The 22,584-nt window shown below is 34.4% G+C and overlaps 1 protein-coding gene across 7 annotated transcripts in view; it reads right to left on the minus strand.

Moving 5' to 3' along the window:
* Nucleotides 1-22,584, minus strand: part of DMXL1 (Dmx like 1) — a 131,823-nt gene that overhangs the window by 35,536 nt on the left and 73,703 nt on the right. For 4 of the 7 annotated variants that reach the window (XM_087429905.1, XM_004420282.3, XM_004420283.3 and 1 more), the window contains exons 28-33: nt 22,277-22,525; nt 12,463-12,641; nt 7,530-7,663; nt 5,110-5,195; nt 3,761-3,962; nt 2,620-2,737 (exon numbers count right to left, since the gene is read on the minus strand). In XM_087429905.1, the coding sequence (XP_087286031.1) occupies nt 2,620-2,737; nt 3,761-3,962; nt 5,110-5,195; nt 7,530-7,663; nt 12,463-12,641; nt 22,277-22,525 (968 nt within the window). Of the gene's footprint in view, nt 1-1,235; nt 1,481-2,613; nt 2,738-3,760; nt 3,963-5,109; nt 5,196-7,529; nt 7,664-12,462; nt 12,642-21,800; nt 21,915-22,276; nt 22,526-22,584 lie in introns of those variants that run through there. The other 3 variants (XM_014796571.2, XM_087429907.1, XM_087429904.1) reach the window with 3 other exon arrangements.

Raw genomic sequence — 22,584 nt, forward strand, 5'->3', positions numbered from 1 at the left:
TCAAAACACTCTCCCTCATCTTCCATTCAAAATATAGGGCCAATCACGTATCTACTTCCTAACCATCTGAAAAGTCACAGTGACTTATACTCAACTATTTAAGGATAATCATCATTTTATAAAAAAAAAGAGATGGAAGGTAATTTTGCTAATAGCAAAAAATAGGCCAGTCAACTTTCCAGTAAAGATTAAACAATTTTATAGTAACTCTATACAGTTAATACTCTGTTTAATTCCATTCAATCTATGTTTTACTATATAAAATTTTTCTTTTCATATTCCTTTTATCAAAATGCCACTATCTTTAAGATATCACCATCAAGAATAAAACAGCAAAGCAGTAAAAATTAATTTCTAATAACTACCATTAATCATGCCAGGTTTTAAGTAAGTTAAATCTCCTGGTCAAAACACTACAAAAGGGTATTATACTCATTTTGCAGATAAAAAAACCTAAAATTCATAGAAAATATTTAGCTTACTGATAGTTATAAAGCTACTAGTCCAACATTCATGTTTTTGATAATTACAATATAAAAATAACTTTAAAATTTTCTTAAGATACCATAAAACTCCTAAGAAAACTAAGAATAAAATAACAGAGGAATTTAAAAGGTGTAGTTGTACTCAATTAGTCTATGATATCCCTCCTTATGTATTCTGGCTTGGTTATGATACTCTATTGCATTAATCATTCTATTCCCTGATTCAACTAGACAATCTAGTGGACAATAGTTTTTTGTTTTGTTTGTTTTGAGAACTATTTTATTTCCCTAATACACTAAATTTATCAGCAGTAGAGGAAAGTTTTTATTTTTAAAACTATATTAATCAAATATGCCAATTAAAAATAATGATTCTGTATTTGAAATTATTATGCCAAATTTGCATATTCATATTACAAGGTACATCAGAGAAACCAAAGAAGTAACAAGCACAGTAAACACACTTTTTATACAGAACAATGCAGCAGTGCTTTATACACTATTAACAGAAAGCTTTAACTTGTAATAAATTATTTTATGCAAAGATATATTTAAAATAAGAAACACTACCTCACCAGTAAACATATCCTAATTAGTCTGACACTCTTATCTAACTCTTATCTAGCATATTCATTTTTAATTTTATTTACCTAAAAATTTTCTTGAACTATTTTAACGTTAATTCATATACTAAATATTTAAGATATATCTTACATAAGGTTAAACATAAGGTTAAAATATATTCATTTGTATTGTATCTATGTATCTATTGTTTGTCTAGATTTCAAAGTTATACTAAGGTACACATGTCAAAAGTCTTCTAAGGGGCCGGCCCGGTGGCGCAAGCGGTTGGGTGCGCGCGCTCCGCTGCGGCGGCCCGGGGTTCGCTGGTTCGGATCCCGGGCGCGCACCGACGCACTGCTTGGCAAGCCATGCTGTGGCGGCGTCCCATATAAAGTGGAGGAAGATGGGCACGGATGTTAGCCCAGGGCCGTCTTCCTCAGCAAAAAAAGAGGAGGATTGGCGGATGTTAGCACAGGGCTGATCTCCTCACAAAAAAAAAAAAAAAGTCTTCTAAGTTGCAAGAACACTATATACTTTGTTTTCTGGCTTGGCTAATTCAAATATATTTACATAATCAGGCAAATAGTAAATAACAGCAGGTACAATTGCCTCTTATAAATCAGTGCTTAAACTGAGAGACAATAAAATATACATAATTTTCCTTTTTTTTCAATAAGGTTAGAGGCTATCTTGCTTTTTGGTCATTTGTCTATTAAGAAGCCATTCTATTTCCTTATTTCTCCAACTGAAATATCCTGTTTTTTCTTCCTACTTCAAAAACTGTGCAAAGCTTGCTTTCAGACTAGTGCAATGCTTCTCAAAATGTGATCCACAGACCAGCTGCCGGTCTTGAACTCTTTTGTTACCAGTCCACAAGGAGATAAGGAATTAACTATATCACTAAGTCCACTGTTCGGTTTACTTGCTATTTTTTAATAGCAAAACTGTCTCAAAGAAGGAAGCATTATGTTAATCTATATTAAGGTGCAAGTTCCCCATATCATCAAACTTGAACTTTTTAATAGCACTGAACTAAATGAGAAATATAATCATTATGATGATAATATCAAGGTAAAATCAACCAGTTACAGTATAATTTAAAATTGAGTTTGCAAAATTTCATTAAGAAGCATAATCAATAGAATAAAAAGAGAATGCACATATCTGAAATGTTTTCAGTATACAAATCTAGTTTGGATTAACGTTCTAAGATAAAATTCTTTTAACTCTCACATGAAAATCATCGGAAATTTCTACTTTGTTAAATTGGTGATCATGACAACTCAAAACACAGGCAACAAGATACACAATCTTAACTCAAATAATACATTTTGGGGGGGGAAAAAGTCCCAAATACATCTGAATTAGTTACTTTAAATTAAACTGATTTAGGAAAATACTGATCCTCTCTCCTTTTCAATCACTGTTCAATGCATTAACGGCATAATATATGTTTATAATATAAAAATGAGTTTTTAAAACGTTGGTAAAATGCAACTTATTCTTTATGGTTGCATAATACAAAGACTTCAATAACAAAAAAGTGAAACAGAATTTAACTTACACAGACCTCATTTAGACACCTTTTCTTTGTGAATATATTTCTGATAAAGGTTTCCTGAATTTCTTCCTGCTTTACCAAGTACTGCCAAAGTCTCTTCACCGACAGTGCCAGATAGTGTTTGGATCTACAGAGAGAGAGTATATTTAACTATACACTTCAGAAATTTCTGATTAACTTGACCACATTTCCTTGGTGCTATATGAATGTTTATAATAATAAATTAACTAGAATCAGACCATATCATCTTAGGGTAGCAATCAGCAAACTTTTTCTTAAAGGACCAGAGAGTAAATATTTTAGGCTTTATGGGCCATATGGTGTCTCACACAACTACTGAAGTGCAAAAGCAGCCATAGGTAATACACAAATGAAAGGGTGTGGCTATGATCCAATAAAACTTTATTTACTATGCAAGAGGAAGGGTGGATTTGGCCCCATGGGCTGCAGTTTGCTGACCCCTAACCTAGGAATGTAAGATCTAACAAAACAGGCATGCTCCTTAGAAAAGATATAGAAGCAGAGCTACTCAAAGTATTGTCTGCAAATACATACCAGTCTGTGAACTCAGTTATTGACGTGCAACGAGGTGAGAGCTTGTGAAAGAATGTAAATCAACTATGTCACTAAGACATTAAGTACACTGAGTTAACATTTTTAGTAGCAAGACTTTTTTGATGAAGCAGGCATTGCACTGATTTACCTTTTGGTGCAAACACTTTATTTCCTCATGGACAGTAACACAGTTTGCTAACTGGCTATCTTGAATAGCACTGCTCCAGATTTGGTGTCAGTAAACTATGGCCCACAGGTCAAATCCAGCCTGCCTTTCATTTTCAAAAATAAAGTTTACTGGATCACAGCCAGGCCCATTCACTTACTTATTGTCTATGGTTGCTTTCACTCTACAGTGGCAGGGTTGAATACTTGTGACAAGGACTGTAGAGCCCACAAAGCCTAAAATATTTACTATCTGGAAATGTTTGCTAACCTTTGGATTACAATATGCATCACACAAAGACACAGATATGAGCCTAGAACAGCAAATTAAACATAGAAGGACTTAAATATTTTTTCTTTAAATTCTGCCTGACAACATTCTGATTTAATAAAACTTTTACTTAAAAACAGTATACATAGGAAAACCTACTTGAAAGGAGTGTTTGTAGGTTCCAGTAAAGCTTTGTGGCGGAGAATTGCAGGACCTGCAGACAAATTCTCTTCAGAGGTATGACTTGCGATATAGTTTTGAGGTGGCCCACCATGGATTTCAAGTCGTCGGAGAAGAACTTGTTCCCAACACTGAAGAGTTTTTAGAACTGCATGACAAAGTGGTGAACTAACCGGAAGCTCTAAAAAGAAAATAAAATTGACCGACACTTTATCTTCTACAGCAAAATGCTATATTCAATTGTAAGAATGACTGAAATAAGATATTAACACATATTTCAGCAGAGAAGATGTGGGCACAGAGATCCAAAAGATTAAAAAAAGGATGTCATAAATATGTATAGCATTTCAACATAATTAAGTGGCTTAGGACAACAGAAAAAAAGGGCAATCTAAGCCGAAACTACATCATAGCTATACTACTAGTACTTGGAATAATATTTGTGACTTATAATGTCAGTTACTGCTATATCAATTACTGCTTTTGACTTTAATTTTACATGAAAAAATGTATCTGAATATTTTGAAAATGTGTCTGGGAGAAAAATTAATTACAAACCTTTGTATCAGCCTAATTTTTGTACGGCATACAATTAAGATTTGTTCAGGAAATGAAAATAATACACAAAAGTTAAGGAAAAAAAAAGTTAAATAATACTACGAAATTCAGCATTTTCCAGTTCTACAATTCAATGCTTCCGAGTCCTGATCCCACTTTCAACTTTTAGCTATTCCTGTTATTTATCTCTGAAAATCTGAATAACATGCTTATACTGTGACTTCCTGATTTTTTAATTTTAGAAATGACCTGCTGTTTTACCACTATGGAATATGAGAATAAACTTCTCCTCTCCCCATCGTTCCAATATAGTCACATAATAATTTTTGGTTAAATTGGTATTTTGGTGTTTACTTTGCTATTTGTATGTAAATACAGATCATAGCTGCACCGCCTGGTATACTATCATGCCCCTTTCTTTCTTGTACAAACTTTTTCTTCCTTGGTGTTAATAATCACTAAGTTTTTGCGTTTGCTTAGTTTTCTATGTGTCTACCACTATTAAATTCCCCAACATCTTGGCTAGAGCTATAAATACAGTCTGACTACAGTCAATCACATCAGGTTTAGATCCTCTGATTTCTTGGATGTTGTCCTTCTAAGAGCACCTAACAATATGATTGACCCATTTACAGTTGGTTGGCTTGGTTAAAAGAAACCTATCTTCTACAATAGGCAGTTTTTAAACTTTTTCTCTACTGTTTGAAAGAAATACAAAATGGTAAATCAAAAGCAATGGCAATATTAGTTCACGTTAAGATATTTATTACCTGCAAGATCATGACCTACAAAGGGATAGAAAGTCTTCAAATTGTTGAGCACCAACTGCACCATTGCCAAGCGCATCAATGACCAACTAAAAATAAAGCAACAGTAGATCTGTTAAAAATTTACTTAGCGATTTAGAAGAGTACACCAGTCTTTGACCCAACAATTCCACTACTAGGACAATCTACCTTGAAGCTATACCTCCACAAAAAAAAAACCAATATATGCATGCAGTTACTCATGTCAGCATTATCTACAACAGCAAAAGAGTAGAAACAACCAAATTATCCATCAGGAGAGTAATGGTTGAATAAACTACAGTTTTGAACAATGGAATATTAGGGTAGCCATAAAAAAGAATGAAGAAGGATCTTTAAGTGTTAATATGGAGTGAACTCTAGTACGTAATAATAAATAAAAAGCAAGTTATAGAACATGGTATATAGTGTTATACCTTCTACCTCTGTGTAAGAAAGCAGGGAAAATAAGATTTTACACACACACACACAGACACACACACTTATTTTTGCAAACAGGATAAATCAGAAACTAATAAAAACGGGTATCTAGAGAGGGTGTAGAGGAGAAATTGCGTGGAAGAGAGAAATGTGAGACCTCTGATTTCACATTTTTATACAGTTTTGCCTTTTTTATTAAAAAAAGATATTTTAGCTTCTCTTTTATTTCAAGTGAAACACACTTATTACTGGCTTTTTATTACTTTAAATTGTGGTAAAATACATATAAAGTTTACCATCTTAACTATTTTTAAGTATAAAGCTGAGTGGCATTAAGTACATTCACATTGTTGTGAAACCATTACTACCATCTATTTCCAGAATTCTTTTCATCTTGCAAAACTGAAACTCTATACCCATTAAGTAATAACTCCTCATTTCCCCCTTCTCCTAGCCCTTGGTAACTACCATTCTACTTTTTGTCTCTATGAATTTGACTACACTAGGTATCTCAGATAAGTGGAATTATACTGTATTTGTCTTTTTGTGACTGGTTTATTTTACTTAGCACAATGTCCTCAAGGTTCATCCATGTTGTAGCATGTGTTAGAATTTCCATTTCCATTATAGTGGAATAATATTCTGTTGTATATATAGACCACATTTTGTTTATGTATTCACCTGTCATCATACACTTGGGTTGCTTTTATCTCTTGGCTATTAGGAATAATGCTGTTATGAACATGGGTAACAAATACCTGTTTGAGACCCTGCTTTCAATTCTTTGGGGTATATATCTAGAAGTGAAATTGCTGGGGCATATAGTGATTCTATTTTTAATTTCTGAGGAACCTCCATACTGTTTTCCACAGTGGCTGCACCATTTTACATTCTCATCAACAGTGCACAAGGATTCCAATTTATCCACATTCTTGTCAACACTGTTATTTTCTGGTTTTTTGATAGAAGCCATCCTAATGGGTGTGAGGTGATTAATCACTGTGGTTTTGATTTGCATTTCCCTAATGATTAGTGATAGTGAGCATTTTTTTCATGTGCTTATTGGCCATTTGTGTATCTTCTTTGGAAAAATGACTATTCAAGTCATTTGTCCATTTTTAAATTGGGTTACTTGGGTTTTTCTGTCGTTGAGCTACATAGTTTGACTTTTGAGCCATGTATACATTTTATATATTCAAAAAACAAAATTAGGTCAAGAGGAAAAAAATAAGACCAATACGAAGGAGAAAATCTCATAATAATTTTTCCTTTCAATAAAGGAGTACTTCATTTTCTCTTGTATACTTACTTGTTTCTTTTGGAAAATTTATATTTTCTATCACACCTTTAACATACCATGTCTTAATAAAATATATATACCTTTCAGATGTAAACAACATATCAACAGAGATAAGATAATATACTATCACTCATGCATGTAAGGATAATGCAGCACTGGAGCTGAGTGTAAGCATTTTGAAGATTTTTTATTTTTATAATATGTGGAAGCCATTTTTAAGACAGTATTCATTGATATCTTAGAGGACAATCGTCCCTCCAAATCTGTAGAGGACTGGTTCCAGTAAACATAGTACACGATCCATAGTTGGCTGAATCTGCAGATGTGAGCCAACTGTACTAGTGTTCTATTGAAAAGACATTAGGTTTTCTAGGCAAAAACAGTGGGGTTGTTTATCTCAGGGAGCAAAGGGCAAGGAATAATCTAATAGCAAGATTTGTGAGGATTGATAAAAAGTATAGATTGCCCATTCACAGATAATCAAAACTTAACTGTGGAATTACTGTCAAGGAAAGGAATTTAACAATTTCAACTCAAGAAATCTGAGTTATAATGTGTTATAATTCACCAACCTATTAATTTCACATGTATTATTTTCAAAAATATTATGTATATAAGCCATGATGAATTTTCTAAAAGAAACTTAAAATTAAATATTCCATACCTATACGAATTTGAATTTGAATGCTCTTGAAGATGGAAATCTGAAGCTAAAACATCATCATCATCATCGTCATCACTTTCCAGACTCTCCTCTGAATCATATTCTGCTCTACTTTGGGAAGGGGGTAGAAAAGGCTAAAAAAAAAAAAGTTACAGAATTTATCATCCAACTATCTGATTTAACATATTCAATTATATAGTCTAACATTAGCAATTTATCACATTTTGGATACTTCGTTATAAGAAAGTAACCAGTATTTGGCTGTTTCGTTTTTGACATTCTATGCGTTCGACATCACTACACAATTCCCTTATTTATTCACCCATTAAACAAAAAATGTAAGTATCCACTATGTGCCAAAAAGTATACTTGATATAAGAATTTTTAAAACATATATACACAGTCACTGACCTCATAAGACTGATATTTTAGTGGAAAAATAGACAAATAATAGAAAACTAAACACAAATTATATTTAGTTGTGCTATAAAGAAAAACAGACAGAGTTGGGATCAAAAACATCAACAAGAATTGAGATAAGCCGGTCATGAAAGGCCTCTTTGAAAAGTGGCATTTAAGTGAGACCTAAAAGAAAAGAAGGAATAAGCCATATAACAAGAGGAAAGAAAAGCATTTTGGGCAGTGGAAATAGCATGTAGAAACGCTTTAACATGGGAAAGAGTTTGGTATGAAAAAAATGTAGTTTGCAGCCTACCAAAGTAAGAGGATGACAGATGACAGATCAGGTAGGGTTTTTGTAGGTTGCAGTGAAGAGTGTAATGGAATGCCACTAATGAGTTTTAAGTAGAGAACAGGTATTGAGATTTATATTTTAAGACTATTACTATGACCAGTCTCTTAAGAGAGAAAAGTCAAACGGCAAGAGTGGAAATGGAGACCTCAGGAACTAAGGCAAGAGTTGGCAGTCTAGATATCATGTTAGTGATGGAGATGGAGAGAAATAACAGATTCACAGTATCTTCTGGGGAAAGCACTGACAGATTTGCTGACAAATTTGGAGAGCAAGGGCAAGAGAGGAAAAAGATGATTTCTGGGTTTCTAGCTTGAGCAACTATAAGGAAGAAGATGCCATTTACTAACACAGGAGGACTTCAGTTATGACACGTATTAGAAAAAATAAATGCCAAAAACCCAAATCTTGAAGAAGATCAAGATTCACAGGTCAGGTAGAAAAGGAAGGATGAAGAAAGGAGACTATGAAGGAATAAATAGTAAGGTCAGGGAAAAAACTAGAAGAGACTGGCATCAAGAGAACAAGAGAGAAAAGGATTTCAAAAAGGAGGGAATGGTCACGTGTTGAATATTGCTAAGAAGTCAACTAAGATGATGATATAGAAGTTTCAGTTATATTTGACAACATGGATGCCACCTGAAATCTCAACAATAGCAGTTTCAGCGGAGCAGTTGTGTCAGAAGTCATACAATTGGTAAACATAAAAGGGACCTAAGGTAATAGAAAGAAAATGTGTATACAGTTTTGAAAACCTGAATGAGAATAGGAAGCAGAGAAATGGAACAATAGCTGGAAAAAGTTTTGGGGTCAAAGCAGGATTTGGAATGGGAGATAGCAGAGCACATTTCTCTCTTGACGGGAAGGAGCCAATATAGAAGAGAGAATTGAAGACATATAGTAAATGGTAGAGAAGAAAAGCAAGGACAGGATTCAGAACAGAACTGGAGTCTCTGATAGGAAGGACTCTTCCTTCATAATAACAGGAGAAAAGGAAAGAATAAGATGAGAGCAAATACAGTTATAGCTTCAGGATGGGATGATGAAAGAGTTTTGTCTAATTTTTTTTTTTGGCTGAGGAAGATTCACCCTGAGCTAACACCTGTACCTATCTTCCTCTATTTTGCATGTGGGTTGCTACCACAACACGGCCGATGAGTGGTGTAGGTCCACACGTGGGATCCAATCCCAAAGTGGAGTGCGCAGACCTTAACCACTAGGCCACAGGGCCGGCCCCATGATTCTATTTTTTTTAATGACTTAAAAGATGAAGTCATCAGTTAAGAGGGAGCATGGAAAAGGAGATGTGGGAAACTTGAAAAGAAAAGTTATAAAATCTTGGGTCTAAGTGTCACCGACTAATGCCCTGAGGAACTCAAGCGTGGGTTTGGAAGCATTTAACTGTTTTTCCAAACTGTTTTTTTTATGTTAAGGAGACACAACCAGCAACCACCCTGAAGCTAACCATGCCTCCCTACAAGAGCTAGACTAAGGCCTTGCCTTATTTTTAATGCAAGATCTCTTCAGGAGGAGATTAAGCCTTATTACCATAATTTGCAGTGTACCCTCCTCTCCCTTTTGAATATTCATTCCCCAACCAAAATAAAAGTTCCTGCTTCCCCTTGTTTGGGGACGCTACGCCATGACTTTGGAAATGATTCCTCTTGGCCTCCTATTTGCTGCAAATACACTTTACTTTGCGAGACAACTTCCACTGGTATAGAGTCTTATTTAACTCACCAGGAGGTGAGCCCACTTGGTTTGGTATCATAAGGAAGCCCAATAAACAAATATAGCAAGAAGCATAGAACTTGTGGAACAGCTGAATGAGGAGCTTGGTAAGTCCTCCCCCCAGAAAGCAATAATAAAAAGTTGTCAAAAATAACCATATAAAGATATTGGAAATTGACCAAATGCACACAACACATAAAGAAGCATTTATTCAAGAAAAATCTACCAAATCTCTAGTAAAACAGTGAGAATGTGGGATTTTGGCCAGAGGCTACTCCCATCTCCACCCCTGCCACTCTGTGGTACAGCTGTTCTACCAGGGCCCTCAGGGCAGTCTGTGAGGACTAAGAACTCTGCTGTTTGGCCAGAGGGGGCTGAGTTTAATAAAAATTCCATGCCCAGTGGCATTGTCAAAAACAACAGAAATCTCAGTTAACAATCAGGGAGGCTAACATCTCAACCAGCCTGTGGTGGTGGTACAGACTGAGGCAAGGGCAACCCAGAGAGAAATTTAACAAGAAGATCTAAGAACAAGACAGCTAAGAAAGGCCTTGCTATTTGACAATCTTATATCCAGCAAAACCGTGCTTTAAAAATGAAGATGAAATAAAGATATTCCCATGTAAATAAAGTGCTTAATAAACATTTGTTGAATGAATGAATGACTGCAAAAGGCAATGAGGAACAAGGAGATACAAACACCCTTCCTTACCCTGAAGCATGTAGGACAGGAGAAAAATAAAAGCCACTGCTTAACAGGCCTGGGGGCTGGTGTCATCAGAAAATAGTTAGGTGTCAATTAATACCAGGAAGTAAACAGAACAGCCAGAAGTTGAGAATGAGGGATCTGGCTGATCATAGGAGAAGCAGAAGATATATATCGGCAGTTCTTGCTTTGTATAGTAGTGCAGGAATGTAAAAATAACCATGCAAGCTGAAATCATGCAAAACCATCTTAATAATCAATAGAAAAATGACAAATGTTCTGGGACTTAAAAATATTTGTCAAAACACTAAAAACTCTATCTAACGTATATGGAAATGAACACTAAAAACTCTATAATGTATAGCTATAAACGTATAGGGAAATGAAAAAAACAGTAAAAATAATATTTATTTAGCACACTGTAATTAAAGTATTAGAAACATTGAGAATTAAAGTGTTTTATTTCTTCGTAAAAATTTATCAGGAGTACTTTGAATAGTGCTTGCCTTCTTCTAACTGTATAACATAGGACACAAAGCATCTTTTCTAATCCTTAGCAAACTGTCATACTCCTTTCTAAGTCTCTATCAGCTTCCAACATTTTATTCTTTGTGTTTTCAATGTTGCGAAATATTACCCAGAGTTCCTTTAATGTGAAGTTTTTTTGCCACTTTCACTCTGGAACATCTTCATCCTTTTGTCACACTTTGCTCATTTATGTTAATGGCTGCACATCTAGAGTCTCCCAAATGACAGTACTCAATATTCTCAATTTTTTCTATAACTTCTTTTACATTTGATTTGAATTTCACTTCCAGTACTATTACTTTTAATTTTTTTGTTGCACTTTCATCTTTGTTAGTCAATTCCCTCTTCTGATTATCCAACTTCGTAAAATGTCACTTGGGTTTATCATGGGAGACTAGGAGGCAAGACAACTACATGCTTTTCTGTCTGTGTATGAACTGAATAACAGGTCCTAAATGACCAATCACCAACAAACTTTGAAAGAACTGTTGTGACTGGTGACTGATCATGAGGTGCATCTGTTACTTACATAGTGATTTGTGGAACGAAGAGCTAGCAGGGAAATCCCTATTATCCACATTTAATATATTCTGCTAACTTAAATTTGAACCATATTGTTGAGGGACTGATGTTATTTAACTAAGGTAACCGAAATGTGTATATATCAGAACAATGCAAGACTGCCTGTAATATAGAAAAGGAATGAGAGTATGGATGGCACTTTGACTTCTGACAGTCTTGATCCCTTAAGTACCATCAAGTACATTAGCATTAAGGTGTTAACCAATTTATCTTTTCAACTTACTAAGAATTGTGTTTTGTTTAAAATGCAAAAATCATAGGAAATATAGTCAACAGTATTAACTTTGTATGATGATAAACAGTTACTAGTCTTATCAGGGGATCATTTTGTAATGTAAATAAATACCTATTCACTATGATGTACACCTGAAACTAATATAATATTGTATATCAACTATACTTCAAAATAAAAAAAAGGCAAAAATCATAATTTATCAAAGAACTGCCTTAAAAACTGATTGGAAATACGGCCAAAATATTTTCTGGAATATTTTTTGATAATGTAGCCAGATAAAACGAAAATTTTCTAAACCAGAGTGAGAAAATATTTGGAAGCACCAACAATCACACTTATTTTAAACATTTTCATTTCCATTTAACTACATAAATATTGATCCGGATAGCACTTTTATTACCTTGGCTATGAAATAGTCCCAGATACTGAGCTCAGGTGGGATGAACTTCTCTTTGACTGTCAGTGACTCCTGGCTTACTGGTGGGGAGGAAGAGGTCAGTGGGGCAGATTCTCTGCAAGATATTTTTGACAGCCTAAAACGTTTGTTCTGTTTCTCTCCTTCTTCCACTAGTGAAGAAACTATTAAGAACAAAATAAAGTATTACTAAAGTACTCTTTCACTGTACTGATTTCACCTATCTTTACACAAGATCTAAGGTTAACTACAAGTAAGTACACACAAAAAACAGATTAGTATGATAGTAAGGTAAGAAAATAGGTAGAGGAAGTGAGACAAAAATCACCTTGTATAGCAATCTCTGCTTTTCTTCAACTTGTCCCTCACTCTCCAAATGCTGACTTATCTATTGTATATGTAGGTAACAGGATATAATATCTGCCTACAAATGAGTCCAAAATTTAGCTAAGACCATGACAAGAAACTATCTACATCCTTCTATTTTGTTTTTTAAGAATATCACAGAAAAAAATATATCATGGGATGTTAATGTTATTAAAGGCAACCACTCACTTATGAGATTCTTTAGTAATCACTTGGCCTTTTATCTATATATAAAACTACATTTTTCACTGAAAATATAAAAAATTTCAAACACCATAACTACTTAAACTGATTCAGACTTTTATAAATGGCTTGGAGATGGAATTTTCTCGTCAACGGAATAATAAGAGGGAGAAAATGCAAACTATTGTTTTATTTACTTATTTATTTTTTTATAAAGATTTTCTTTCTTTCTTTATTTTCCCCCCAAAGCCCCAGTAGATTGTTGTATGTCATAGTTGCACATCCTTCTAGTTGCTGTATGTGGGACACAGCCTCAGCGCGGCTGGAGAAGCGGTGTGTCGGTGCGCGCCGGGGATCCGAACCCGGGCCGCCAGCAGTGGAGCGCGCGCACTTAACCACTAAGCCACGGGGCCAGCCCCAAACTATTGTTTTAACTTCTAAACACTTAACAGTTAGTATTCTCTTAGTATTTAACCTTAGAATATTAAGGGCGTTAGCAAAGAAAAACAAGTTATACAAATCTTTAAACACTAAATCACAAAATGCAAATCACCAGAAGAGAATCAAGGATCTCCCAGACACAGGCATGGTCTAATAGACAGGCGAACAACTCTACATTAAGGCACACGAATATTCTCTTTCAGTGGTTCCAGTGAGAATTTACTTACCTTCCAAAGGAATGCAAATATTTGTGCTGTATGTAATACAATTTTGTTTTATTGTTTGAAGCTACTCAGCTTGCATAAACAGTATGCTCATGCATTATATCAAGCTAGAGCCAAGCTGAGTTTAACAAAGTAATTTAGTTATTTCAGAAAAAAGGAAATTAAGATGAATAAAATTAGTATTCTAAGATTAGACTGCTAAAAAGTGGTATAATTATTACATAATCTTTCAAATGACTTTAAAAGGAACCATCAGATTAAATATATAATTTTTTCTGTTCTTATTAGCAATTGATAATCAACAGTCATGTTTCCAATATACCTGTCACATACATTTATATACATTCTAAAACAAACAGTGGTTTTACGAAATTCTCAAGTAAAACATTTAGAATATAAAGGTATTTTTTACCTTTCAAAAAATTAATGCTATGGTTTAAGATAAATTTATCATTTGACTTTAACGTTACTATTTTGCTTGTTTTGTTTTTAGATTATTAAAAGGCATAGGAACAGAGAAGCTTAGGGGATCTTTGAAAAAATAAAACTTACAAACAATGCTAAATTAATAGATTTTGCCAAGGTTGCTATGTCATAAAAAAGTACAGTTTTTAAAGGATAACATAAGAGAGTTTTTTTTTTTTTTTTTTGTGAGGAGATCAGCCCTGAGCTAACATCCGCCAATCCTCCTCTTTTTTTGCTGAGGAAGCCGGCCCTGGGCTAACATCTGTGCCCATCTTCCTCCACTTTATATGGGACGCCGGCACAGCATGGCTTGCCAAGCAGTGCGTCGGTGCGCGCCCGGGATCCGAACCAGCGAACCCCAGGCCGCCGCAGCAGAGCGCGCGCACTTAACCGCTTGCGCCACCGGGCCGGCCCCCATAAGAGAGTTTTTAAAGGGAGAAAACATTTGAAAGTACAGTCTACGAACCCAGACACACGAAAATAAAAAATTAATCACACTGGGGGGAAATGTTTAAAGTTACAGGCTCAATGCCAGAAGTATAAAACTACTTATCAAAAACACTTTTGATGAACAAGGACAATAGGGGGAAAAATTGGCAAACAGGTTCACAGCACTGAATGTTATATTACTTGAGATGCTATAAATAAAAGGACTCGAGTGATGCCTCCCAGCAAAAAAGAAATGATGTGTAGCTTGTCATTAGGCTAGATGCTCCCTCTTCTCTTCCCTGAAATTGTGGCAAGACCTAAGACAATTTTATGCTTCAATCATGTTGGGTTAGACTGGTCACGAAGCTTAGGAACCCAAATAGAGACAATACAGCTGCTGGGTGCTCAACTGCTTGTTTCTGAAAATGCTAATAATCAAATATCAAGACCCTCTGCCATTCCTTGGATAAAAACTGACTCTTCTGTTCCATTATTAAGGGGTTAAGTGGCTACTTTAGTAACAGAAGAAAATAATCAGTATTAGGGAGAACTGAAAAGGAACTTGGATATAGAGTTTATGAATTATAAGGGGCATGGAGAGGCTAGAGAGTGAGTAAAGAAAAACTAATATATGCATAGGAAAAAAGAACCATGTACTGACATAAATTTGAAAAATAAATTTCTTAGCTGCTTTGGATTCATAGAAAGTACTTTTTAAAAGTGGGCTTCCATGTCAAGATAGTGGACTGAGCATGCATATATACTTTCTTTCCCTTGTAAGAACCCCTATCCTCACCCCAAGCACATGCTTTAGCAGTTTTCTTAGAATGGGAAGTAACTCCCAAAAGAACTCAAAACAGAAATAGAGAAATGGATAAGAGGCTACATCTAAGGAACAGACATGGGAGATACAGAAGAATAAGAAAGACAACACTGCTTTTTATCATAACTTCTTCTGTACTACTGGATTTGTTACCACACACATATAGCTTTGATTAAAATTCAAACCTAAGAGGAGGAAGGCTAATAAGTTAACATTTACTTTTCCAGTTTAACATTTTAAATCAGACACAACAAAATTAATATTCTAAACCTAGATTTAAATGTTCTTTCTTTTAAAAACTGACCTCAAAGTAACGAGCAGAACCATCTCATTCTCTACTTCTCAATGTAAGGCACCCATAACAACCGAGCTTTGTGAGTGTGCTGGAGTGCATGAAGCTTCAGGAGGCACACTGTCCTTGTTGGGGCCCAGGGCAGGCTGCCCCAAAATATCCCACTGATTGTTTTGAATTAAAGTTACTTGAGAAGCAAAAGGGCATTCCAATCCTCCTGTCTCTCCTCCCCCTTAAAGCAGGAAATAAATCCCACATGTGCAAGTTGCTCTCCCTGCATCCTTATCACCAGAGCTGGGAAATTCAGGGCCAAGAAGCCTATATAAACAAACTCTGCTAATTTACTAACTCAAGTCTAAACTCTGCTTAGATTTCTAATTTTGTACCTCAAACCTAAGTTTCTCTGTCCTGTTATTCCTCACAAATTTATTGTTTCTTTATGTAAAAGATATATATATACCTCCTGCTTTGTTCACACTCTGAGCATCATTCCTCTATGATCTCCAATATGTACATATTAAACCAGGTTTTTCTTCTGCTAATCTAGTCTTGTATCAATTTTATTATTAGTCCAGCCATAAGAACACAAGAGGGGTAGAAAAAGGGAATTTCTTCCCTGACATCTTGGATCTTCAAAATTTAGGGGCTGAGGGGAGAAAGGTAAATAATTTAACTGATGATTTAAAACATTTTATGTTGAAAGAAACATAGATGTAGGGAAGATAAAAGTCATGTAAGTTTAAGATAAAATAGATTTCAAATCTATTTAGTGCTTTCAGCAAGATAATTCAGTTTAAGAGGTATCCTAAAAGGTATACAGTCATGCGTTGCATAACAACGCTTTGGTCAACAGCGGACTGCATATACTGATGGTGGTCTCTAAAGACTAGTACCATATAGCCTGGGTGTGTATGTAGTAGGCTATACCATCTAGGTTTGTGTAACTACACTCTATGATGTTCGCACGATGACGAAATCGTCTGATCATGCATTTCTCAGAACGTATCCCCATTGCTAAGCGAGGCATGAATATATATTCACTCTCCCTTTATCATTAGGGGTACTTCAGGTAGAAAGTGTGAGGAAGTACAAATGTATGTGATCACAAATTAAGTATGAAACACATTCTCAAAATTATATGTAAAACATGATTTTACAAGTAAACTTCAAAGATTTCTAAAAGGAAAAGACCAAAACAGAAGATTAAAGCAGTAGTGAATGTAACGTACTTCTTAATCCTCAAAGAATAAAATTAATGATAAAAAAACGTCTGACAGGTGATATTATCCAGACTGTTTGATTCTCAAAATCTTCCTAGGATCATTACCTCACATACTATCTTGCACCTGCTTCATAAATATCTATAAAATTGAATTGATGTATATTTTAATAGAAAGTAGTGATTTGTCTCCAAACCAGAGCAAGGTAGTCTCCAAGGTAGTTGGTGTTCAAAATGATTCACTGAAGTACGGAAGGAAAACATTACAACTTCTATTTACATTTTTTTTTTTAATAAATAGAAGCAGTGAAGGAGGAAGAGAAGAGGAGAAAAAGGAGAAGAGAGAGAGAAGGAAAAGAAGAGAGAAATAAGGGGCAGTGGAGCAGAAGGAGAAGAGAGGGAAGGGGGTGAAGGGAAAGAAGGCACAAAGGAAAGGAAGAAGAAAAGGGGCAGGGGGAGAGGAAAGGGACTGGAGGAGAGTGGAGGTCAGAGGTAAGGGGAAGAAGAAGAAAAAATTTGTCAACAATAGTAGACGTATTTATAAATATATATTGGGGGTTTGCTCAAGCACGTTTTGTGGATAGGGTTATGTAATAAAAAGTCTGGCGATAACTGCTCTAGAGTACTACTTTTCAATCAGGCTGAAGGCAACAATATGGATCTTCTATAAAATGTCAAGTCAAACTCAGCAGATTTATTAAAAATTTGAATGGTGTACATACATACAATGCAATATTATTCAGCTATAAAAAGGAAGGATATCCTGTCACAAGCTACAACACGGATGAACCTTGAGGACATTACGCTATGTGAAATAAGCCAGTCACAAAAAGACAAATACTGTTCGATTCCCCCTACATGAGGGAACTAAAGTAGTCAAATTCATGAAACAGAAAAGTAGATGGTGGTTACCAGGGGATGGGAAGGGGATAAGGGGGAGCTGTTGTTTAATGGGTATAGAACTTCAAATTTGTAAAATGAAAAAGTTCTGGAGATTTGTTTCACAACAATGTGAATGTACTTAACACTAGTGAACTGTACACAAACTGTTAAGGTGGTAAATTTTGTTACGTGTTTTTTACCACAAAATAAATTAGAATGGAGAAAATATGTTAACATTATTTTGCTGCAGCACCTAGGACTACCAGAAATATTAGAAAACGGGGTTGGACAGAGAGATCACATGCTTAGTTTCAGGAAGAAATAATGAGTGAGTCGAAGTCCGAGAGCTGAGATGTTTCACTTCTTTTAAGGTTCTTTCCTTTGTCATCAGGCTTTAGCAGTGAAATAAAAGGATATTTATCTGTAAAAATTTATACATGTGCATTTCTTAGAGTGTTTCTTTTATCTTCTACGCTTTCTCCATTCTTATTATCTAAGAATTTGCCTTCCCCAGTAGTCATGAAATGAATAGAATGCTTTTTAAACTTTAAATTAAAATTTATATTATATGGCCCTCAATGAAAAGTCTGTCCAAGGACTCTAAAAAAAAATGTATTCCCCTTTCCAGCAAAACTAGTTATTTTGCGGTTCAGTAGTCAGTTAAAAGTGTTTGGCATATTCAACTATATTTTAAATAGTTGATTTTATTTTCTGTTTTAAATGTGCTGAAGTCTTATCTTTTCTGGTCAAGAAATGTTGCTGTTTTGCTAAAGAAATGATAGCAATGACATACATGTACAATCACTAACAGTGAATACACAGCTTCTATTTTTATACAAGTTTTATGGGAAAAAGCAAAACATCTGGATTTTCTGATCTGTATTTAACATAAATTATCAAATGCTAAGCCAAAAATATACTTTAAAATGTCAAAAACATCATTAGTAGTCTCATAGTAAAAAAAATGACATGCTTACCACAAATAAAACACACATTTTATATTTCATTCCTCAATTTGAAGACATAAAAATCAGTACTACAGTTTTATCAAGATAGAGATTGAAAATTCACAGTTCTTATAATTGCAAATATTATTACAAAATACAATAAAAATTCTAAAATAAAAGTATTTTGTTTTGCTCTACAATATGCAATAAAAAGCAAAAGTATGGATTTCTAACTGTTAGCAGAAAAAAAGTAATTTTTTGAAAATTCCTATTGCTTAGCTGATTGTCTTCTTTAAAAATTAACCATAACAAATAATTCAGAATTCCATGAACATACACCTGTATTATAGTTTTAATTAACTCAAAAAAATAAATCCTTCATTAACACATGTGGAATTCACAAATTAGATTAAAAAATAAATTACTGATTTATGTACATTAACATTTTTGTTAAGAATTCTGACCTGCCAAGCTAAAGTCTAATAAAAATCATCTATCATTTTCTTATATTACAAGCTTAAGTCATATTTAAATTTTATGTCACTAAAAGAATTAGTACGTTAAGTACATTAACAGACATGTAGAGAGAAATATAATTTAGTTCCTGAGACCCTTATTGCAAAGAAAATTAAAATCAGAATCCATACCAGAAAAGGAAAACAAATGGTGACTTTTAAATTCCTCTCCTAATATTAAGTTTATGAAAACACTTTTTAAAAGACACATTTTTAGGGTTTCTTAGCATGTATTTCATCTTCAATATACAATACTTTGACACTGATTAGGTTGTCAGTGAAAGGAAATATTCCAGACTTGTCAGTTTTCATTTGGCCAAATTTAGATACTAAAAACTAAAAAATATATACTAATTTTGGCTGAATTCAGATCAATTTTTTTTTTTCGTGTGTGAGGAAGATTAGCCCTGTGCTAACATCGGCTGCCAATCCTCCTCTTTTTGCTAAGGAAGACTGGCCCTGGGCTAACATCTGTACCATCTTCCTCCACTTCATCTGGGACACCGCCACAGCATAGCTTGACAAGTGGTGCGTTGGTGCACGCCTGGGATCCGCACCTGCGAACCCTGGGCTGCAGCAGTGGAGCGTGCGCACTTAACCGCTACGCCACCGGGCCGGCCCCTAGATCAACTTTTGTAAAACACATTATTTTATTTCCTTGGTCAACAACTGAATATTATCTAATGTAATTAGACTCTTGGGACATCATGATTAGGTTTAGCAGTAATTCAAACACATAGGAATGCTTACTTGACCTAAAATTTATCAGGCTGCTGTGCTGCTTTAGTTGGTGTGCCTTCAGAACAACATAATAATGCCTTCAAAAACTGAGATTTCAGAACTTTGCCTTATATTGAAAGCCACCCCTCTTGTCCCTTCATTGATTTTCTCTTCTCAGATACTCTCTCTCCAACCGTCACTTGATTTGCTTCACAGGACTGCTGCTTCTAATTACTATTACTGCCTTCACTATCTACTATCTTCACTTCTTCCATTTTTCCTATTTCTTTCTTTCTTTCTTTTTCTACTTGCTCCTTCTCAAACCAGATCAGCTTTGAAACCAGCAGGCCTTTGGCTTCATCATTCAGAGAGTATACTCCTTTTTTCTCGTTAGCAAACTGATAAATCACATCGTTCATGTTTTTTTGTAAACGCTTCTTCACTTGTATCTATGATTTTTTGTGTTCAGAATAGTTTCTGGGTTCCTAAAGACAGATGAGCATCACACAACCTGGATGTGGCTACAACCAGCCCTACCACTAAGTGAACCTCATGTTTTAAGTATTCTATTATTTGGCTACAATGTCCCAATCCAAGAGGTTAAACGTATAGATGGAGATAATTTTTGGTTACTCTGATTATTCAGGATTCGATAAGTGGTGGGATATAGCTTATGATGGTATTTATGATAGTACTTGAAAGATAATTTATGTAATGGTATTTGTGCCTAGAAACAACTAAATCTGAGTGCTTAAACAAAGAAAAACCCGGACTTCGAGTAAGGTTCTTTACATATCTGCACTCAGCAAAAATGGTTGAAATTGAGGTCTGCTGACTGGTTAGTAAGAATGTATTTTTAACTTTTTACAGGTATGTGGACATTCTATAGTAAATATTTATCCCTTTTTAGCATTTCACGTTAACAAGATCAGAGTCTTAACAAATGATTTTCTCTTAGAACACATTAAAAACAGGGCCAAAATTAATTTACCAATTACTTATTTAATACTAATCTCAACAGACCTATAGATTTTACTCTTAGACTCTGAAAGTTTTTCTTTAATTAAATTCAGATATCTGAAGTTAAGTATATATTCCAAGGTAAGTTTCATGAGAAGTTATTGATATCTTTTATTGATATAAAAAAATAAAGCACAGGAAATTACTCTTTAAAAATTAGAAAAGAGATGTTATGAAAATTAAAATATTTTTAAAAACTTGAAAACCAAGATTATCACATAAAGGTCAATAAATTACAAAAAGAAAACAACAGAAAGGTAGAAAGCATCATGAATACTCTTTTCAGGTCAAGAAAGCTTGGCATTTCAATCTTTAAATATAACATACATAGTTTCAATATTAGAAAGTTTAGAAAAGGGGATACAATTGTTTAAAATATTTACTTTTCATGGTATTACAAACACTTAGAAATCCAAAACCCCTACTGGCCAGAATCATAATATGCAAAACATAAAGCAGCCTCATTTTAAATGTTTTTCCAGTCATTTCAAGCCATAGCCTGATATACCATGATTAGCACTGACATTTCTTTTTTTCTACACATTTAAAAATGTTAAAGTCTAAGGGATAGAAAACATCAGAACAAAGAATTTAAAAGCAGCATAAAAAAGCAGAGATGGTTTTCTAAAATGCTAATCATTGTTTTACCTCAAAAATATGGCTTGATTAAAGCAAATTTCTCAATTTTCTATTATAAGTGCGAAACAAAATAAAACTGGCCCAGTGTACCCAACCCCTGCAAAACAACACATAGCAAGCTGAACTGTAAAAGCCTATTTCTAAAGCTAATATCTTGCCTGCAAGACTGGGAGGGCTATGAGAACTGATGGTTGAAAGAGCTTTGGAAAAGCCCACACATTCCATGGAGAATACCACTACCTGGTGGGGGCTAGGCATAGCAAAGTGCCTTCCTGCCAAAGAAAGAAGAGAGAATCTGTATTTGGGGTAGAATAAAAACCAATGTTATAGTATATTTTAAAGCAAATGAAAATTACAATAGTAAAAGACTTAAGAAAATTACATTAGATAGTTCTAATCACTGGTGCATAAGTATCTTAAAGTTGAAAATTGCACCAGAAACTTTAAACTGCATTTTCACCATAAAACTATTTGTTCATGCTTTAAGAAAATGGTCTGTAAGAAGAACTTTCTGTGAATAAATTAAAACATAACTACAGTTGACAAAGTTAGCATTCAGATGAATAAATAAAGCTTCAGCCTTAAAAACATAAAATAAAATAAAATAAAATAAAATAAAACATTAAAAACTAACCAGGTGAAGCTTTTGAGTGTGTCTGTTCTTTGCTGGGAACATGCGCACCTCCACCAAATACAGCAGACCACATTTTTTCATTCAGAGGATGGGCCACAATCCGAAATAGTTCATTACTAGAATGTGTTGCCAAGCCATGGATGAACAGACTAAGATACACTGCTGTGAGAATCTCACAGAGCAAGACTGTAAGCCCTGACTGGGCTTCCTCGCCAGAAGAATTCAAAAGTCGAATTAGAGAAGTTATTCCTAGAACAAAAAACAAACAGAGCTACCACTGACAATAAATTTAAAAAATAAAAAATTAA

The sequence above is a fragment of the Ceratotherium simum genome, chromosome 4, assembly GCF_057802395.1.
Source record: "Ceratotherium simum simum isolate JZ-2026a chromosome 4, ASM5780239v1, whole genome shotgun sequence".
Taxonomy (NCBI): domain Eukaryota; kingdom Metazoa; phylum Chordata; class Mammalia; order Perissodactyla; family Rhinocerotidae; genus Ceratotherium; species Ceratotherium simum.